General features: G+C 64.2%; 1 protein-coding gene across 2 annotated transcripts in view; it reads right to left on the minus strand.

Moving 5' to 3' along the window:
• Positions 1-21188, minus strand: part of EXD3 (exonuclease 3'-5' domain containing 3) — a 42590-nt gene that overhangs the window by 19332 nt on the left and 2070 nt on the right. The window contains exons 2-16 of one of the 2 annotated variants that reach the window (XM_081152350.1): positions 20216-20433; positions 14720-14784; positions 13873-14046; positions 13384-13551; positions 9000-9053; positions 7829-7968; positions 6747-6847; positions 4506-4579; positions 4351-4389; positions 2548-2714; positions 2074-2197; positions 1552-1762; positions 1337-1446; positions 755-917; positions 477-643 (exon numbers count right to left, since the gene is read on the minus strand). In XM_081152350.1, coding sequence (XP_081008476.1) covers positions 477-643; positions 755-917; positions 1337-1446; positions 1552-1762; positions 2074-2197; positions 2548-2714; positions 4351-4389; positions 4506-4579; positions 6747-6847; positions 7829-7968; positions 9000-9053; positions 13384-13551; positions 13873-14046; positions 14720-14784; positions 20216-20375 — 1917 coding nt within the window. In that variant the 5' untranslated portion in view covers positions 20376-20433. Of the gene's footprint in view, positions 1-476; positions 644-754; positions 918-1336; positions 1447-1551; positions 1763-2073; positions 2198-2547; positions 2715-4350; positions 4390-4505; positions 4580-6746; positions 6848-7828; positions 7969-8999; positions 9054-13383; positions 13552-13872; positions 14047-14719; positions 14785-20197; positions 20434-21188 lie in introns of both variants that reach the window. The other variant, XM_081152349.1, reaches the window with a different exon arrangement.

The following is a 21188-nucleotide window of genomic DNA, read 5'->3' on the forward strand; positions in this document are numbered from 1 at the left end:
CCTGCTCAGCAGCCGCGGCCCCTTGGACCCACCCTGGACTCGCGGGGAGCGGGGGCCCCAAGGCCGTGTGGTCCCTCTTTTTAAAAAAAAAAAAACTTTATAGAGAATCATGAGCAATATTCGCTCAGTGCAGAAAACAGATAAAAAGATGGGTCCAGTCACCCACGCTGGACCCTGAGAGGAGCCTGCTCGGTTCCTGGGGGTCCCGTGTGCCCTGAAGTGGGGTTCAGGGTTCGGGGGCACAAAGAGACAGCCAGGCTGCCCTGGGCCTCCGTGGGGGCCTGGTGTCGGGAGGGGCTGGGACCCCTCCTCCAGGAAGCTGCCCACTCTCCATCCCTCTCTCTGGGGGAGGGTCTAGGTGGAGGAGCCCAAGCCTCCCCACCCCAGGCCTCGGCCCGTGCAAGGTCCCCATTTTAGGGACAGCAATTCTCCTTCCCAAGAATCCTATGAAGGGACCCCCGGGGGACTCCAGTCACCTGCGGGGCCGGGGCCGAGGCCTCCTGTGGGCTGGGTGGCCCTGGAGCCCCCGATCTCGGGCTGTGTCCTGGCCTCGGGCTCCTGGCCAGGTCCTGCGACAGGCGGAAGCGGGCGGGCTCTCTGCACAGGGCCCAGTACACCTCCAGCAGGCAGTAGACATCGGCAGCTGGGTGGGCAGGAGCCGACCTTAGCCTCCTGCCCGGGGCGGGGCAGGCCTGTGGGCGGCAGGGGGGCAGGGGCGGGCAGGGGGCGGGCAGGGGTGGGCAGGGGCACACACCTGCGTACAGCAGCTGCCCCTCAGCCAGGGGCCGCCGGTCCCAGTTGGAGAGCTGCTGGGTCTTGTCCAGGGGCTTGCCCAGCACCTGCTGCACCAGGAGGCTGAGGCCCCGTGGCTCCCGAGCCCCTTCCACGCCCGGGGCAGGCACGTTGGCCACCCGAATCTGCCAAGACAGTGCCCTCAGGGTGAGGCCTGCCCTAGGGGAGGACGGCCACGGCCCACACCTTTGCTGCCCCGCCTGGGGGCTCAGGGAAGGCCCTGTGTTCCACTGTGGTCAGGGCAGGGACAGAAGGGCATGGACGGCCAAGGCTGGCTGTGCCAGGGTCTCAGGGCCATGGTCACTGCCCACACTGGTCAGTCCTATGGTTGGCTGATGTCTTAACTCCCAGGGTTCGTGCTGAGAGCTCCCGAGAGGAGCCCAGAGCAGGGCCGGTTCTGGGAAAGTTGTGGGCACCTGCACTGCCATCCTCTGGGGGACTCTGCAGTCTAGCCCCTGGGCACCTGTGGTCAGGGAGCAGGGCTGGGGCCGGGAAGGCACTGAGAGGACAGACACTGAGCCTGTGTGGGCCCCGCCCTGCTGACCTGCCTGTGCACTTGCAGCAGGTCCAGGCCTCCCTGCAGTTGCTTCTGAACGTGGGCCAGGGCAGGGCAGGAGGCCCCCAGGCTCTTCAGGTCCCCTGACATCCCATAACCTGTGGGCAGGGGTCACTGGGTGATGGGCACCCAAAGAAGGGGCCCCGACTCCCCCAGTACCCTCCCCGGGGCGGGCAGGGATGGGCAGGCGGGGCCGCGCTCACCCAGCTTGGTGATGGATGGGTCGGAGAGCAGCTGGGACACCAGCCTTGAGAACGCCTGGGCCGCCTGCCCGTCTGCCGGCTGGGAGAGCGCGGGCAGGTCCAGCAGGAACACGCGGCCCTCCACGGCCACCTGCATGAGTGACGCTTGGGGTCGGTCCCCTGCGCTGAAGGAGGGCCTCCACTCCAGGTCCACGCCGACCACCTGGCCGGGCTGCAGAGAGGGGCTGGCCTGAGCGGGCGCGGCCGGGGCTGGAAGCACAGCCAGCCTACCCAGCCCCCCGAGAGCTCAGGGCCAGGCAAGGTTCCTCTGCCGGGAGCCTGACCACCCTGTGAGCGCCCACCAAGCGGGGCTGCCCCTCACTCGGCACAGAAGGGGCCAAGCCCATAAACTGGCCCGTGAGCAGGAGTGCCCTGCCGTGTGGAGCGCCAGCGCACGAGGCAGGGTGGACGGCTGAGCACGGTGGATGCTGGCGTGGACAGAGGCCCGCGGCCTTGACGAGCAACCCGCAGCCGGTGACCCACCTGCAGGAGCTCCTCCTGGTGCCTGGCCAGGTCCGCCCACGAGGCCAGGAAGTGGACGTTCTCCCTGGCGATGGGCAGCTGGTAATAACGGTCCTTCGTGTCCTCGAGGGGCACCTCGGCCATCCTGGGAGGAGTGCAGCTGTGGCACCTGGTGTCCCCAGTGTCCCCCAGCACATCCTGGCCTGACCAGCGGGTCGCCCTCCGGCCCTCCTCCCTCACACCTCTGCCCCCCCCCCCGCCCTCCTGGACCACAGGCCTGGGGTTGTGCAGCGATGCTGCTGGGCCCGGGGAGGGACCCTCCTGACTCCTGTGCTCTGCGTATCTGCACCCTGGGGACTGGGTGCGCCCCGTTCCTGGTTTTCTGTTTCTAATTTCCAAACCACTGGCATATACGACTCATGGGACCACTTCCCAAGGGACAGGGGCCCCGGGGTGTGTTCCTGTCGTCGCCCCCCGAGCCTGGGGAGTGCTCACCTCTCCTGGAGCCTGAGTCGGCTGAGCTCTGCGGCCACCGTGGCCGGCAGCCGCTCCTCGGGCAGCGAGAGGTCCAGGGCACACCGGGCGAACGTGGCCACGTTGCTGTGAGAGGCCAGCAACCGCAGCAGCTGCTCCTGTAGCCACTCGCTAGGCCCCACCAGGCCCTGGGGACAGGGGAGGGTGTGGGCTGTACGGCCTGGGGGACGGGGTAGGGGGTGCACAGTCCCGAAGCCCGTAGGCCCAGCTCAGCCCTCAGGAGGGGGCGGCTGTCTGTTCCCCGAAGGCCAGCGGCGGTGCCCAGGACCGCGATGCCCGGCTGAAGGGCCACTGTTCTGAGCCATTGCTGCCGCTGCACCCACAGCTGGGTCCACTGTCCCCTGCCCACCCTCAGCCGAGGCCCCTCTCCCCGTGTCCAAGCCCCCGCCCCGCACTGCGTGTTTGCTCAGGGGAGGGAGAGGTCATGGGACACCCCTGAACCCGCAGGCCAGAGAGTGGACAGAGGGGCAGCCCTCGGGCAGCAGTGACCATGGGGCCTGTCCGCTGGCTGCCCCACACCCGTGTCCAGCGTGGGAGCAGAGGGGCTGCCCCCCCCGCGGGTCCCAGCAGAGGGGTCGGTCCTGGCCCAGTCCTTGCGTCCATGCGGTCCCAGGTGGGAGCCCCTCGCCCTCCCCGCCTCCAGCCTCTGAGGAGCTGCGGGCCTGTGGGCGGAGCCGCCTCCCCACTGGCTCTGCCCCCCCAGCAAACCTCAGGCCCCCGCTTCCCGCAGGCGCAGGTTCCCACGTGGACGACAATGTGGGGAAACCGCTCCACATTCTCAGGATGTCCGCTGCCCTTCCGGCAGGCGCGGCCTTGGCACCCAGGGGGGACCGCCTTCCGGGCCTTGCCCTGGGGTCCGCGTTCCTCTCCGGTGACTCACCACACTCCCCCACCGGCCACTCCAGGGGCAGCTCAGCACTGCCCCCCACTGGATGCCACTCAGGACAACAGATGGTGTGCGGCCAGCCCAGGAGGGAGGTGACCAACCCCACCGACCAGGCCCCGAGCCCGCTGCGCCCGGGTCCCCACACACCCCACCTTCCTCCACAGCCACTTTAGCCCGGTACCCATGATGACCCCCAGGTCAGGGGGACAGCCCTGCACCTGTGATGGACCCAGGGTCAGGGGCCAGCCCTGCACCCCCGATGTCAGGGGACAGCCCTGCACCCCCGATGTCAGGGGACAGCCCTGCACCTGTGATGGACCCAGGGTCAGGGGACAGCCCTGCACCCCCGATGTCAGGGGACAGCCCTGCACCCGTGATGGACCCACGGTCAGGGGGACAGCCCTGCACCCCTGATGTCAGGGGACAGCCCCGCACCTGTGATGACCCCCAGGTCAGGGGGACAGCCCTGCACCCCCGATGTCAGGGGACAGCCCTGCACCTGTGATGACCCCCAGGTCAGGGGGACAGCCCTGCACCCCCGATGTCAGGGGACAGCCCTGCACCCGTGATGACCCCCAGGTCAGGGGGACAGCCCTGCACCCCTGATGTCAGGGGACAGCCCTGCACCCGTGATGACCCCCAGGTCAGGGGGACAGCCCTGCACCCCCGATGTCAGGGGACAGCCCTGGCCTAAAGGACAGAGGCTGCTAGAGGCGGCATCTCTGCTGGGAGGGGAGGGCCCTTTCTCTGCACCTTCCTTGCCAACCTGCTGGGGCCTCTGGACCACACGCCTGGTCTGCACACAGGCACATGTTCTTGGGGGCCCCCCCGGGCCCCAAGTGAGTGCCCACAGCAGGCTGGGCCCCCCCCAGACTCACCCGCACGTGGTCGGCCCAGCTCTCCTGAGACATGCTTCCCTGCAAAGGGACACCAAGGGCACCTTTTCCAGCATCGACTCCGCGAGCGCGGACGCGGCCTCGCTGGGCCCCCTGCCGCAGCCCCGGGTCTGGGCCTCTCACCGGGGCACACGCACCTCCACCAGCCGCTTGTAGCACAGGTACCTCAGGGCGGCCAGGTGCTGCCGGCCGACCACATTGGGGCAGGATGCTGAAAGGGAGGGTGGGCTCAGCGCAGGTCTGCCGGCCCAGGCCCACCCCCTCCCCGCGGCGGCCTCGGCCTCTGCCGGCTCCCACCCAACATCAGAGCCACCGTCCAAGCCCTGAGGGGGCCGGGGACACCCACCCACGGACGAAAAAGCCCGACAAGTCCCAAAGGTAAGTCAAAGGAGACCCGTAACCCGTCTCCTTCCCGCGAAGCTGCTGAGCACCAAGGCAGGCGAAGACCGAGCGAGGAGGGAAGGCCTCCGAAGGCGGGCGGGCGCTTAGACGTCTTCGCAGCAGCACGGCTCAGCCCCCCCAAGGACTCAGGTCCCGCAGAGCAGGGTCCCGGCCGCGGCGAGGGGGCACACCAAGCCTAACCAGTACCTGAAACCACGGGCACGCGGCCCGGAAACTCAGAAACGCATGTCTAGTTCCTCCACGGGCAGAAGGGAAAGTTATAACAGAAATCACCTTGAGTTAAACAATAACGAAAACAACATATGTGGAAACTTGGGGAATACGTTTAAGAAGAAAGAAGGCTTGACGCTCAGCTCCACGGGCTGGGTTGGGCTACGAGAGGCAGGGTCAGAAAAGCCAAAAGCGGGGCGACGCAGGCGGCCGTCCACTCGGGCCCCGTCGCAGGGACACCTGCTGCAGGCGGACGGACCAGCAAGAAGGCGGCCGGGCCGCCTGCCGACGGGGAGAGAACGTTCGCCAACCACCCACCGATGAGGGGCTCGCCTCCGACGCAGGTAAGGGGCCCGCAAGACTCAACAGCAAAAAGACAAAACACAAACAACAACAAAAACTCCCCAAATATCTGATTTAACAACGGGCAGAGGGACGGAAGAGGCATTTCTCCAAAGAAGACAGGAAACTGGGCAACGCGGGCGTGGAAAGGTGCACCGCGTCGCCGACGGAAACCACGGGGGGACACCTGTCACCTCGCGCCTGTTGGAAGGACGGTCACCGGGAGGCGAGCTCGCGGAGAACTGCTGCTAGGCATGTGAACCAGGGCAGCCACGGTGGCCCACAGTTCCGAAAAAAATTTAAAACAGGATGACCCACGGCCCAGCAGTCCCAGTTCCGGGCATTTACTTGATGGAATGAAATCAGGACCTCGGAGAGATTTCCACACCCGTGTTCACGGCAGCGTTAGGAACAGTGGGCAAGACCCGGAAACAGCCCGAGCGTCGGCCGGCGCACGGGGGCGCAGACGGGGACAGATATGCCACGGGCGTCATTCAGCCGTGAGGGCAAACGGCCCTGCCCCAGAGGCCACGGAGGGACCCCGAGGCCACGGAGGGACCCCGAGGCCTGCACCTCGCAGAGGAGGGGCTGGAGGCTGCGGGGGGTGGAAACGGCCGCAGGCGGTCACAGGAGCGCGAACTTCTCCAGGTGAGAGAGAAGCGCCTCCCGGGATGTGACGCGCGGCGCGGTAACCGAGTTAACGATCCCTGCACCTCCCAGGAGGGAACCCGGGGGACGGATGTTCGCCGAACTCGTCGCGATGACCACGTCACGACGTGTAGAAACATCGAATTGAATCGCCATGCTCCACGCCTGAAACCAGCGTGAGGCACCAACCGGCCCCCATCGCTCAGAAAACCTCGCGCCCGGAGCCCGGAGCCGGTTCTCAGGGGAAGTGAAAACGCCAAGAGACAGGGGAGGGACGCAGAGAAACAAAGGCCGGGCAGCCGGTACCCAGGGCGCGGCTGGACGGCAGCGAGGGGGCCTGCGGCCGACGTGGTGACAGTCGGCGTGGAACTGCTCCCAGAGCGGACGAACCCCTCGGGAGACACCGCGGCCGAGACGGGCCAGCGGTCACGTTTCCGCGGGGAGAGGGGTCGGCTCGCAGCTGTTTCTACCCAGCCTCGGGGAAGAACCGACTCCAACCCCAGGCAGGCGGCTCCGAGGAAAGGGGGCCGCCGCCCACCCCGTTTCAGAGGCCGCAACTCCGGACCCGGACGCGTCAGGAGAGCCCGTTGTGGACACAGGTGTGAACGCCCCTCAGGGAAGGAAACGCTGGCCGGCGGCCTGGCGATGGCGCGGCCCCACGGACAGGCTGCCAAGGGGCAGAAGGCGATGCCGGGCCAGCGGTCCCGGGTGCCTGCACCACAGGCGGCACCAGCCCTGGCATCCCCGAGGGCGGGGTGGGCGCGGGGCTGGCTCACCTGGGTCCAGGCGGTAGCGCTCCCGCAGGCGCAGGACCTGCCGCGCCAGCACGCGGGGGCTCAGCTTCTCCAGCCTCAGGGAGGTCACCTGCGGGTACTGTCTGCGGGAGAGAGACACGGCTCCTGCCAGCCCTTTTTTTTTTTTTCTTTTTTGGTTAATTCTCGCCTGAGTTACTTTTTTCCATTGAATTTTAGAGAGAATGGAAGGGAGGGGGAGAGAGAGAAACATCGATGAGAGAGAGGCATTGACGGGCGCCTCCTGCACGCCCCCTGCTGGGGGTCGAGCCCACAGCCCAGGCCTGTGCCCGACGGGTACTGAACCAGCAGCCTCCTGGTTCACGGGTCGATGCTCAACCAATGGAGCCACACTGGCCGGGCTCTCTCTTTCTTTCTTAACACATGGTAAGAGTGATGGCAACGAACACCACCCGCCCCGGCCTGGTGCCAGGTGCCAGGTGTGCTCCATCAGCTTGTGATGTCACAACCACCCTCAGGGACGGGACAGGCAGAGGGAACCCCGCGTCAGGGGAGGGGAAACAAGCCCGGGGAGTGGAAGTGGCCTGGCCACTGCTCCTGGGGATGGCGGGTCCAGGGTTCCTGCCGCCAGAGCCCCAGGTCTGCTTCTCCAGGGAGATGCCTGGGGCTGTGTGGAGAGGCGGCCCAGGAGCCTTCCCAGACCTCTGCGGCACCCTTGGGCCTCCCCCAGGCCCATCCCTGTGCCCCACACTCTGGTGACACCCTCGTATCTCACACACACGCACACAGATGCACATGGCCCCGTCCGTGCGTCACCCTGTCTGTTCTGCTGGGACGAACACACACAGCAGGTGCCCCACAAAGACTGACTAGAGGAGAGCAGGGACGGAGACAAATGGACAGACAAGTGCAGACCTCAGGGGCTGAATCGCCTCAGGGCAGTTAACTCTCCCATCGTTCCTGCCAGTCCCATGCTCTCGGCCCCGACGCAGGCCCCTCAGTGACCTGGCTGCCGATCGCACCTGGGCGGGAGCATGTGGGCCACGCGTGTGGCCCTCCCACGTGTCTGCTGCACATGCCCCCTCCCTGGGCCCCGTGGGACTCACCTGGCGACAACTCTGATGTCGAAGCCGGGCTGGCACCAGGCGTCCATGAGGGCCAGCAGCCGCCTCCGCAGGCCTGGGAAGCCATCCACGTAACGCTCCACGAGGTTCACCTTGTCCTGGAGGAGCAGCGGGGTGCTCATCTGCAGGGGGTGGCACACCCTCAGGCTGCGGCCCACAAGCACAGCCGCAGAGACACCCGACTCACCTCCATTCGGGTGTAGGAAGTGGCCAGAGCGTCCAGACCCAGAGGGCCAGAGGCCGGTCCATGTGGCCTGCCGCCCCCAGGGAGCATGGAGGCCCAGTGTGTCTGAGCCATTGTGAAACTTGCACAGCCCAGCCCCCGAGGGGTGTACTCACCCAGCCCGCACAGTGCCCAAGCCCCTGCACACACGCTAACGCTCACAGTGCACACGTGCACAGGCCCCCGCCGCTCCCTGGGCCCCATCCCTGCGGCCATTCCTTTCATGACGAAGGCCTGGAGGCCCCACGAGGTGTGGGGGTCCTGGGAGGCCAAGTTGTCTCCTTGTCTTCACTGGCTGTGGGTGCAGCATGGAGACCCACACCAGCAGTGGTCCTGGGAGCCCAGAAATGCCTCACCGTGGGCAGGATGGTGTGCCAGCACCTGGACCTGGTGCATGCCCACAGACCCCCCGCTACCCAGGTCCTGCAGGAGGCCCTGAGGGAGCCCCTGGCTGTGATGGGGCCTGGAAAACGTCAATCATCCCCCTGTGGGAACCAGGCCTCAACAAAGCCCCTCACTTCCTCCAGCTCCCCCACTTCCCCATGCAACCTCATAGGTCGAGGTGTCTGGAGCCCAGACTGGACGGGGGCCCCTCCACCAGGGTGGTCCTCCCGGGGAGCCCCCATCCCCGGGAGCCCCTCTGGCCACCGAAGGGCACAGGAAGACTGGCTTGGTGGACTCCTGGGGACTGGCCCCACTCTGAGCACGTTACACCGAAGCCAGCTGCCGGCTCAGAGACACTTGCTGGCCCCTCCCTGCTCCCTCTCTGTCCCCTTCACATGACCAGTTGGTCACAAGTGACCCCTGTCCTCCAGCACCCGGCCCACCCTGTGGGAGCGTAGCCCAGGGCTCAGTGGGGGAGCCGCCTCCCAGACAGACCTGGGCCACATCCAAGTTGGAACCTGCCATTTGCATGAGAAAGACACTCACCTTTTCAACGTCCAGCTCTGGCTGGAGCCGCAGCTTCGTACCCAGTGTGACAGCCTGGCAAGCACAAAGGAGCGGGTCACACTGGGCCTGGGGGGCAGGCAGCCACGGTGGGGGCACCCACCCTCCCGCAGGGACACCGGTCACCATCCAGGCCCTGCGGGCTCAGTGATGGGGCCTGTTTAAGTCCAGCCACATGGCGCCCAGGCCAAGGGGCCTGGAATCCAGAAGCATCCTGGTGGACAAGCCCCTGCCCTGAACCAGACTCCCCACAGGGTGGGGCAGGTGGGAATGACCCCCGCGCCTCCCAGGCTGGGGCGCGGCCTGGATGGGGTCTCGAGGTGGGTACTGGACCCAGGTGGCCCCAACCAGGGCTTGCTCATGAGTAGGTAGAGGATGGGGGCTGGGGGAGCAGCAGACAAGAGGCAGAAGCCCACATCAAGTGCCCACAGAGCTCAGAACTGCCCCAGGACCTACAGAGAAAGAGGCTTTGAACCCCACGGCTGCCACAGGAGCAATTGTCCTCAGATCGGAGGAGCGGGTGGGGCTGGAACCAGACCCTGACCCCAGGCCATTCAGAGAGAACACGCCAGGCCCCGAGCGCCTGCACATCGGGCAGGCCATGCTGTTAATAATTTCCACACATCGCTCCCCCATTATGAGCAAAAATAACCGGCAGGGCAGCCGCCCGCCCCGCACAGCTCACAGAAAGGACCAAAATAGCGGCCTGGGAAAGGCTCACCCAGGCCTCCAGCCCAGATCTGAGGGGCCTTTCCCCGTGTAGCCCTGACCTGGCCTCCACAGCCTGGCCGGGGCCCAGGAGCCGGGCCTCTACCAGCCCCCAGGGGACCCAGGGCCAGGAAAGGGGGCATAAGGTGGGGGGTGGGGGCACAGGGCCAGGGCGGGGTTATTAGCCTCAGGTCAGGCGGGTCCAGCTCTTTCAAGGACAGGACTTCGTTGTCCTTCAGGCCCAGCCCTCTGTGGGTCCCCATCCATCCAAGAACCCCTCTGAATCCCGGAGCAAGGCCTCAGGCCTAGTGGGGGTAGCCCGGGATGGTGGCCTGGGCCACAGGTGGTCGGGGTAGGGCCACAGGCAGGCTGGGCACTACCCCTCCTTGTTCTCCATCCCCCCAGGATCCCCTCTCTCTGTCTTCCAGGACTCCCTTCCCCCTAAAGAGCCAGCAGCATCCAGGGGGCCTGCTGCCCTGTGGCCAGGGCTCCCTGAGCAGTGGGCACTGTGCCCAGAGGCTGGGGAGAGGGTGGGGCCAGCTCAGGCCTCACCTGGGAGGTGGGTGCAGCCCCTCTCTGCTGGCCACACGCGGACACTATCAGAGGGGAATTCCCTTCTCCTCTCCCTGGTCTCACCAGAGCAGCTGGCTTTCTGTCCAAGCCCGGCCAGGGCTCTCTGCACACCCAGGGTGCCCTCTTCCGGCCAGGCAGCCTGTGTGGATGCTGCAGGGGTGTGGCCAGCATGTCTGGGGCTGGAAGGCCACAGACACCCCCAGGGACAGTTTGGGAGGTGCCCTCACTGTGCACAACAGCCCAGGGGCTCTGTGGCCTGGAGGTTGGGCTGGGGGAGGCCACAGGTCCAGAGGGGAGGCTGCTTAGTCGCACCCAGCCAGGGGAGGGCGCCCTGACTCCATCTGGGGTGGCCATAGTGACCTGGGAGGACAGCTGGCTTCCTCCAGGAAGCCCCGCTGGCCTGGTCCCCATCTTGGGGCTGGGGTGGGGGCAGTCCCCGTGATTCTGCCGTCTGGCCTGGCTTAGAGTCAATCTCTGGTCACTTCTCAGTCTCGGCTTCTGCTGAGGTGACTTCTGGCCAGGCTGCCCAGTGCCTGGTCATGTGGGAGTCCCAGCAGGTGCGGGAAGATCACCTGCCAGCCCAGGGGCCTGTGACTGGCCCCAGACCCAGATCCAGAGCAGGAACGGTAAGCGGGGAGGGGCCTGGATCCCACAGAAGGAAATTGCCCAGGGCTGGGCCCACCTGGGACCTCGCAGGCCTTCCTGACCTCCGCACGGGCGGATGAGAGTGGCCACTAAGAGGGGAGACCCCGGGCTGCCTGGTGGCTGGTCAGGGCAGGACTGGGGGAACCTTACCAGACAGGCCCCAGAGCTGCTGCTTTCGGGGAAAATAACTAAGAAAACAGAGGGGCAGGGTGGGAAGAGGGTCCAGAGCGCCTGGGCTGCCCGCTCCAGTGGTCTCAGACCCCGGGACAGGCCTGCCTCCCACCTCCAAGGCTCAGCTGGGCCTGAAGCCAAGCCCCCTCCCCCTTTTTTTTTTTTAAAGCAAAGCTATCTTTTTACCTTGATAAGCTGTTTAAAAAATGTAAATAAAATAACTCAGTAGACAAAAGAGGGCATTCATCCCGCCCAGAGCCAGCCGCCGCCTGGACATGAAATACCGCGTCGCATTAAGCTGGGGGTGCCCTGATCCGAGCGCCGGGCCTGAATGCTCCGCGCGGCGCGGGCACTGGAGCATACACCGCCTGCCGGGCGGCCCGTCCGGACAATGGCTTTTCTGCGCAGAAGGGGCCTGTGCGGGACAAGAGCCCCCTTTGTGTTGGGATTCCTGCCTCGGAGCTCGAGGGAGGCGCATTCAGCGGCCCAGACACTCTTTGAAAGGCTCGAGTGTAACAGAAGACGTGAAACGCTAGCCGGCCTTCTGCGTCCTGCATTCTCCGCAGGCCCAGCCGCCCATTCAGCCCTGAGAATGGCTCTCGCCCTGTGAGCAGGAGCCGGCCCCACATTGTCCCCGCCCGGCCATCTTAGTGTCTCAGCGCCATTCACCAGCCGCCAGACGAGAGCCCGGGCCGGCCGGGGTGGCAGGCAGCAACGTCAGGAGGAGCCCGGGGCGGCCTGCGCACGGCACACACCTCCAAGCCCCGGCACCTACGCTCCAACCAGCCTCCTCTCCAGGACGAGCCTCTTGGGGAGGAGGCCCACACGGGGGCAGGGGTCCTGCCTCTGTGACCCCCTCACCCTCCATCCTGAGCGGCTCCGGGTACGGGGTCAGGCCCCTGAGCAGCTCTGTCCCTGGACAGGCTCGTCTCTGGGCTCAAGGAGGCCACGGGTGTGGTAGCAGGACCGAGCCCCTGATCCCTGGATAGACACCGGCCTCCTCCCTCTGTGAGAGCCCTCCCGCCCCTGCCCACGCTCGCACTCAGGACCCACCCTCGCAGCCCCAAGCCCACGCTGTGACTGTCACATGTCACCGCAGGGAGAAGCCAGAGCCACTGCACAGGGCACCTCCCCCTGCTCTCTGAGGCCCACCGCTCCCTATTGCCTCACCTGGACCGATTCACCCCCGGAGCTCCCGGCCAGGCTCCACCTTCCCTCGGGATCTCCTGGCCTTGCTCACAAAGGAGACCCAGCGAACCTCGGATGGCAAAGCCTCCGTCTTTACCCCGAGGCCCACAGCTGTCGCTTCTGTGACTCACCTTCCCCACGGTAAGGGGGCAACGACCCCTCTCTGGAGCCCCCAAACGCATGGCTCACACTGGGCAGCTCTCACTGACAAGACCGGAGATCTGTGCCCCCAGGTGCCAGCACTGTGCTGCCCACTGAACGTCCACAAAAATCATGAGTGTGAGGCCGCGGGGCTGGCCCAGGGCTGCTGGTGCAGGTGGGATGCCCTGTGACAGCTGGGAGCCCACAGGTCCCTTGGGGAGTCAGTCCCTCCTAGTCACCACCGCTGGTCTGACCCAGTCCAAGGGAACCAGCAAACATGAAGGAGAGGATGCCACCCAGAGCTCGGCCCCTCGACTCCCAGGGAGGGCCCCTGACAGGTCCAAGAGGCAGCAGGCATAACACCCAGGGCTCTCGCGGGGGGGGTGCTGCTCCTACTTCTAGGGGACACCAACATGGGGGCCAGTGGCCTCGTGGGGCAGGAGGGGAGAGAAAAGGCACAGCAACCCGACCTCGCCCTAAGGGGTGGCATGGATGGGCAGAGGGACCATCACTAGCTTCTCCCACAGCCCTGCTCCTCTGGGCCCCTGAGATGTCTCCAGGATTTAACGGAGTCGGTGGCAGCATCCGGGTAAGTGGCTTTGGTGTCCCCGTGCTGCTGACAGAGTGCGAGGGCCCAGTGGCACCTCAGGAGGAAGGACCATGGCAGGAGGGGGCAAGCCCAGGCACAGCGTGGGGGACTCCTGGGACCCTGACACCAGGCGTGGCCCTGAGCTGGGTCCCCAGGTGGCCGTCCCCAAGGCTCCCAGCAGTGGAAGGGCAACGAGGATCTTCCGGGTGGACCCTGTGAGCCCAGCTCCCTCCCACTCACCCCGAGGACTCCATAAGCAGATGGGAGCCACAGCCTGAGCCTCGGAAGGAGTGTCCCCGAGTCCACCCACCCCCACAGGGAGAGGCCCGGGCCACTCGAGGTCACACTCACTTCCTTGAACTTGCCCTCCTGGTGGAGCCGGTTGACGTGGGCCAGCAGGGGGCTTCGGTCTGTGTCCTGCAGCTGGAAGATGCTGACCAGCGGCTCCACAAGACTGGGGGGGCTCTCGGTCAGGACCCTGACCGCACGGGCCTGCAGCTGCTTCAGCTCCAGGCTGCCCTGTAAGTCCCAAGACCCGGCCTCAGCCAGTGGAGGCATCCTGTGGCCAAGGGCTTGGCGGTGGGCAGGTGAGGCCCGGAGGGTGGGGGATAACGGTGGGGGAGACATGTGGCTGTCAGGGGGCTGAGGGTCAGGCTACCAGGCCTGGGTGCAATGGCCGAGTACTAAGGCCGAGTGCCCAGCCCCACCATCGTGGGCAACCCAGCTGGCGGCAGAGGCCCCGTCAGCTGGATGTGGAGCCCGCAGTGCCTGAGAAGGGTGGACGGGGTGGGAGGAAGTGGTCTCTGGAGCACGACCTGTAGGGCCAAGGGTGGGGCTCACCTGCGAGGGCCCCGGGGGAGGCTGTGCCTGCAGCCAGCGCTGCAGCTCACAGGTGACCCAGGCCTCCAGGGAGGGGCCCTTCCACCGCCAGCCCCTGCCACCGTCCAGCAGATCCAGGAGTCTAGCTCGCGGGTCGTCCAGGGCAGCAAATCCCCTCCAGGCTTCCTCTTTGAGCTGCAGAGACACGAAACCTCACTGTCAACGAATCCTCTCACCAGCCCTGTCTGGGCACAGAGACGTTAAAGCAAGTCTGTGGGGAGATAGAACGGGGTCACTGGGCAGCACCCTGGCCTCCACCGTCTCCTGTGCCAAGGTTCTGCCCTGTTCCTGCACCCCGGGCCAGGAGGCAGTCACTGTCCACACTGATGTCCCATAAAGACCAAGGGCTTGCTCCCCAGGCCAGAGGGCGATGCTCTGTCCAAGAGGCTCGAGTTACTTGTCTGTGCCTTTGCCACCCTGGGGCCCACAAAGCAAAGCTGCCCTCCCTGCACAGGCCAAGATGGGACGTGGCTGGGTATGTGGCTTAGGGGTCCCTGCCAGGGCTGCCTCCTCCCGCTGGACCGATATGTCCCTCGATGGCTAGGCCAGTTATCATCTGGCCGCCCTCCCTGGGAGAGGCTGCTGTGGACAAGGCCTTTGGTGGGCCAGTGGGAGCCCTGGCTCCACACAGGGCACAAGTGGCCACGGCCCACCAGGACCACTGTTCTGTGCAGAAGCTGGGTGGAGGCTCTTCCCTCCCACTCTAGGCCTCCGGGAGGCTCTTCCCTCCCACTCTAGGCCACCAGAACATTCCGACGGGCTGGCCCACTGAGGCCGGCGGCCAGGCACCCGAAGCCCATGTGCTCACCTGCTGCAGCTCCCGATTGGACCACAGCATCTGCAGGGTCTGCAGGAGCACAAACATGTCTTGGCCTGGGGGGACGAGACAGGGCCTGGAGGGCTGTGTGGTGGGCTGGGGGCTCACCACAGACACCATGCACTGCCCACGGCCTCCCATGCCCTCTCTGGCCAGAGCTCCCACTGTCCCTTCCCTGGGCCTGTCTGCTCACCAGTGGGCTTCCACCCACAGTCCAGGGAGCCCGGGCTCACATTTCAGCCAAGTTGGGCTGTGGGTCCCAGAACAACCATGCCAACCAGCCGTGTGAGCAGACAGCGGGCAGCAGACAGCAGGGCCATGCCCACAGCACTGACCAGACCCCACAGGGGCCAGCTGAGCCACAGGGCATGTCCAGTGGGGTCTGGCACCCCCACGCCTCCGAGTTGGTCACAGCCTACCCCCTCCCCCCCACTGCCCAGCATGGCCAGCCTCCAGTCCCTCCAGAGACCCCAACGTGGTCCTGGCTGCATCCTTGCCCTTCCTATACCCTGGCTCCTGCTGCACCCCCAGCAGGCTAGCTGCTCCCCAAAGCTTCCCACTCCATGGCCAAGTGCTCCCAGGGCCCCCACCCACAGTCCTGTTGCTTGCCCAAGCTCCGGTCCCTGCACATGGCCTAGAGACCACGGAGTGGACACTCACTCAGCCCAGTGCTGGCTGGGGAAGAACCTGCAGGACATGGGGCCCAGGGGAGGTCAGGGTCACCCTCACAGTGGAAAAGGGCAGGGCCCTCAGACCAGGTCCAAGGTCAGCACCAAGGAGAGTCAGCTGGTCTGGAAAGGTCGCTGCCACCTGTGAGGCTGGGGGCCCAACACCCAGCTCTGAGTCGCCCACAGCCACCAGCGCCCCCTGGTTGCCTCAGAGGGCGACCCCCATTGCCACCCCAACCCCAGGCCTCCCACCATCTGTGCCTCAGTGAAGCCCACCAGCCTCATCAACCCGTCTGTCCCCCCCACCTCTGCCCCGCCCCTACCCCAGGCCCCAGGGTGGCACAGACCCTGCCCCAGCTGCCAGGCAGCCAGGCCCTTCTTTCTGGCTCTGTGAGTTCAACCCTCAGCCTCCAGCCGTGCTGAAGAATCATTGAACCAGGACCCAGAGGGAACGTCCAGAAGAAACCCATTCTTTTGTCAAGAACTATTGGGGCCACTGGGCTCAGAGCTGGGAGGACAGGAGAGGACAGGAGGGATGGCAGCCAAGGGAGGCGGGGCTCCTGGCATGCCCCTGGCCGTCCCAGGGAGGTAGAGAAGCCCCTGGCACGTACCCAGGCCCAGCCAGGCCCCCACACAGGGGGTGGGGTCAGGGGTCAGAGTCAGGGCCTGCATGAGAGCCCATACTGGGAGAGAGGAGAGATTACTAATGGACTGTCCAGCTCAAACCTGGGGGCTGGGAGCCCTGGTGGCCTCACCCGAGAATGGAGGGGCTGACAACCCACCAGGCCCCTGCAGCAGATGGCACCCAGAGGGAGAGGCCCCCAGTGGGGGACGGCCCTCCACACCCTGGAGAGCAGCCAACACAGGACCCAGACTCAGGGACCCAGGCGAGACACCAGGGGTTCGACCTGAGCTGTGCGGGAGAAGGGGGTGTGTGCCGGGCGGTCTGGACACTGAGTGAACAGCTGAATGTCCATCACTGTGACTCATTTGTGGACCAGGGGACCAGGCAGCCCTCCCAGTGGGTGCAGGACACTTAGCTCACAGGGGAACCCCAGTCACCGTTGAAGAAGCCACACAGAAAACTGAGAATTGAGGAAACGTCCTCAAGGGTACAAAAGGCGGCTACAGTGTAACCAACCTCAGAAACAGAGCTTAACTCTGAGCATCCTTGGAGGCAGGCACCGTGCAGGATGCAGGACCGAGCGATGGAAACATTGTTACTCTGATAAGAAACTGTGTCCATCCAGACAGTGGGAGACCATTCCGGCACAAACCCTGAGCTGTGGACCACGAAAAGACACGGAGGAACCTTACACGCATGTGGCCAAGTGAGAGGAGCCAGTCGGACAAGGCTGCACACGGTGTGACTCCAACCCTGTGCCATCTGGAAAAGGCCAAACTGTGGGGCAGTGAAATGACCAGGGGGCAGGGTCAGGGGCCAGGGGGTGGGGGATGAACAGGTGGAGCACAGGGGACTTTAGGGCAGTGAAACTGCCCTGCGTGACGCTGTAATAGTGGACACATGTCATTACACATCTGTCCAAACCCACAGACACACAGCACCAAGAGTGACGCTGATGTCAACCGTGGACTCAGGGTGATGAGAGTAGCTGGGACTTCAAGCCAGGAGGGTCTGTGGGGCAGGGAGAGCCCTGCAGGAGGCCTGCGTAGGACAAAGCTCTCGCTATAACTCCCCCTCCCTCGCCTCCTACAAACGCCCCTCCGTCTTCTCACCACATCTGCGCCCACCGGGTTGCAGCCCTTTGTTTTTCCTGAATAAGTCCTCTGTGGTGACAAACACGGAGTTGATGCTACGTCTCAGTCGACAATAGTTCGTGGATCGTGACAGACCACCCTGGAGGGGTGTTGATGATGGGGAGGCTGTCTGGGTGGGGAGAAGGGGCTATGGGAAATCTCTGTACTTGCTTAATTTTGCTGTGAGTCTAAAACTGCGCCCCCAAAATGTCTTTGCAAATAAAAACAAAAGCACCGTTACTCACTGACGTGATGACTAATTATGCAGAAAGCCATAAAGAACCTGAGGACCGTTATCAGAATTAATCAGTGAGCTGGACCCAGAGGCTCAACACAGGGCAACGTTTCACAATCCACCGTTTCCCGGCAAAGTAGCAACACGCAGACACAAACATCCTGGCAATGGGGTGACAGGGTACCGTCTGCGTCCCGATGTCCTGCTTCTCCCCGAGAATGTGAGCCTCAAAGACAGGCCGTACTCAGCACAGATGGGTCCAGGCCAGCATGCAGGGAAGGCCGCAGGCCTGGCGGGCCCCCAGGGGTGTGCGCATGAACAGCACATAGAAACCTGAAGGTTTCACTTGCCGTTAGAGAAGCTGCTGGGAGGGAAACCTCTGCTCACAGCAGGAATGCGGAGGCGACACCTGTTAGAAAGCCCGGCTGAGGAGCGTCCCGTGTATAAGGCCGGGGGGAAAGTTTCCCGAGCAGACTTGCTGTCAAGGCTCTAGGTCTGCGGGTCAAGTGTAGGTGGCTCGTCCCTCCCCCAGGGCCCAGGGCAAGGCCACTCCTTTTGTTAGGAGCAGACACTGAGGCAGAGGGCCGGGAGCAGACCCCTCCCCGGGCGGCTGTCCAGGAGCCACAGGGCTTCCCCACGGCAGGTGCCCCTCGCCCAACCGCAGGAGTCCTGAAATCCGGTAAAAACACCAAACAAGCTCATCTGATGTCTACAAGGAAAAAGAAACTAGGAAAAGAGCCAGAGAGCCCTTCATTCCTGCGAGACTGGAGGATTGGAAAAGCACAGTCACTGAAACAGTGTGTGCTGTGGGCAGAGCCGGAGATTCCAAAGCATGGCCCGAACCTCAGCCTCAACAAAATAGATTCCGTCTGACCAAGGACTGGAAAGACCACAAAACGCCCTCTCGGCACCTTGTCTGGCAGTTTTGTGTTCACTGCTCACAAAAAGTATTGGCTCACAACCATTTTTTTTCTGATGAGGGAACAGAGAGGTTAAGTGGCTTTCCAGTGGTCACACAGCAAGGAGAGTGAGCTCTCCTAGCAGGGTATGGGGTGGTCTGTTTTCACGGCCTCTCTCGTATCACAGCCCATGGCGGGTCCCACAGCCCCAGGGGCAGGAGAAGCCCTCACCCAGCACCTGATTCTGGGCACCAGTGTGGCAGACACACTGTGGTCCCAGCTGGCACAGGCCTGTGAGGGGGGCACGGGGACAGGCTTCCCGGGACTGCTGCAGTTGGACCCTAACATCCATGGGAGCTCCAGCGTCCGAAACCTGGCACAGCTGGACGCCGGGGACGCGGCTTCTCTGATTCAGCCCATGACAAGGCCGTGTTTTCGGGAGAAAAACAACATTTGAGCCCAGTTGACGTCTCAATTAAGAATGTTTTCTTGGCCCTGGGCGGGAAGGGTGGGAGGAAAAGGCCGAGTGTTCTTGTCCCTCATTACTCTTGGCCACCAGCGGCAGGACTGGCTGGAGGAGCCAAGCAGACACTCCTCGTGGCCTGGGGCTGACCCGACACTGGTGCTCTGCCTTCCTGCCAGACGGTCCAGGGCAAATGGAGGCCCTAAGGTCTCAGGGGTGGCAGAGCTCCAGGAGACACAGGCAAGGAGGGTCCTACTCAGCAGCAAACCCAGCAGAGCGGCCACAGGCATCCTGGGTGCAGCCCAGACCCTGAGGGGCACATGCGTACTGATGAGGGCTGTCCCAGCCTGAGGTCCCCCGAGGTACCCCGGGCGCCTGTCAGCAGAGCTGGACACCTGCAGGCCAGCAGGCAGGTGTACTAGGCGGGCTGGGGGCTGTGTGTGATGGGGGGACTGTGTATCATGAGGGGACTGTGTGTGATGGGGGGAGCTGTGTCTGGTGGGGGGGGTGATATGAAGTCACAGCAGGGTGGGTGTCAGAGAACCCATAGGGGCCTGGAGAACCCATCCTGGGGGCAGGTGGGAAAAGCGCTGGCCGAGAGGCAGGTAGGTGCCTGGGCCCTCACCCTGCACAGTGCACACTAAGAGCAGGACATGTGCCCCTTGAGCCTACAGAGACCACCTGCAAAAGGTCTGGGGTTCCAGGAGGACCAGGGGTGTTGGGAGAAACAGAGGGAGAGAGCCTCAGCTGGAAAGGGCTGCGGTGCCTTCTGGGTAGGTCCGGACCCCACAGGCAGCCCCACCAGAGGGGCCTGGGAGCAGGGTGGGGGCACCCCATGGGGTCCCTGGGCTCCCACGCTCAGCGCCTGGCCAGGCCCCTTGTTGATCAGATGCGGCCAGTTCCCTCCCCCCTCTCTTTCTTGGCAAGAAGATGAAATGCCTCTGCGTCCAGCTGGGAACTCAGAATGGCGGATTTCGTGTGGGTGCAGCGCCAGCACTTGGGGAAAAGCTGCGGTTCCCACCAGCCCCTGCACCCTGCCTCCCCCACACTGTGGTTCCTGTGCTGCTTCCTGGAGTCACGGACAGTTTTCTGTGTCAGTCATCCAGCGAGTGGGGCTACGTGTCCTACACCCTGAGGGCTGGTGGCACCTGCACACTCACTTCCACACGGAGGCCACCCCATGTGCCCCAACCCCACACAGAGCCACAGCGTCCAGATGCCTCTACTGGGTTCCCTGCCTTTGCACACACATGTACCCCGTGTGCAGAACCCCCCACTCTCTGCACATGTACATGCATCCCAGACACATCCCACACGTGGACCCTACACATGACACCAAGCACACACTCCGTGTAACACCCCCCCACATCCCCCCTCCACACACCCAGCCCTGCCAAGTGCAGCCCAACTGGACTTAGGGCCATGTTGGGGGGGGCATAGGCTCACCCACAGAATAGCACTCACCACCAGCAGAGTCACCAGCAGCAGCAGGGTCACCAGCAGTGGGGTCACCACCAGCAGGGTCTCCAACAGTGGGGTCACTACCAGCAGGGTCACTAGTGGGTTCACCATCAGCAGGGTCTCCAGCAGCAGGGTCAACAGCAGCAGGGTGTCTGGGGTCCATCCTCGGGGTGGGCCAGGCCAGGCCAGGGGAGGCAGCAGGCAGCTCAAGGAGTAGGGAGCTAGAGAAGAGGGACAATTAGGCTCTGGGTTCCACACAGAAGGGAGAAGGGATCCCGATGGGCAGGCCATGTGCAGGGCCCACCTCTGTGGTCTCAGAGGCGTGGGGGACCCAGGTGGCCTTGGCCTCAGAGGTGGATCTACTATATGTGAGAACCCATGAGCTCCCCACCCCACACACAGGCACACCCAAGAGGGCAACAACTGTCATAGTCCCAAGCGGCCACCAGTTTCTGTGGACAAGTATTTGTGGAGAGCATCCTGTCTCCCTCCTTTAACCTGTTTACGTGAGGCCTTATAAAGACTTCCTGCTTACATGCAGATTTGTGGGTATCACAGTAACATATACACAGCCGCCGTGTGTGTCCAGGACCCTGACACAGGCGTGGGGGACAGAGCCCCTCCCAGAGGCGCCGCTCCCAGGGGCTCCTTCGGCCATTTCTTTGGGTGTTTACATCCATATTTTAAGGAATACACAGTACGGCTATTTCCTGAGTTTCCTGTCTTACATGTAACTAACCAGCTCAAAGGTAAGAGTTCACTGCTGTACCCCAGTGCCCCCCAGGGTGAGGCTGCAAGGAGACATGAGCTCAGGGACCAGCAGCAGCCAGCTCAGGTCTGTGAGAGCGGAGGGAGGAACCGTGTGCCTCCAGGTGGCCCCAGACCCAAGGACACCTGGTCTCTTGGAGCTGATCTTGGATGCTAAGCATCTCAATTACATCCAAGCCTTTTTATTTCCTGAGAGAAAAATCTTATG

Source organism: Miniopterus schreibersii (assembly GCF_964146895.1).
Source record: "Miniopterus schreibersii genome assembly, chromosome: 11".
In the NCBI taxonomy this organism is placed as follows: Eukaryota; Metazoa; Chordata; class Mammalia; order Chiroptera; family Miniopteridae; genus Miniopterus; species Miniopterus schreibersii.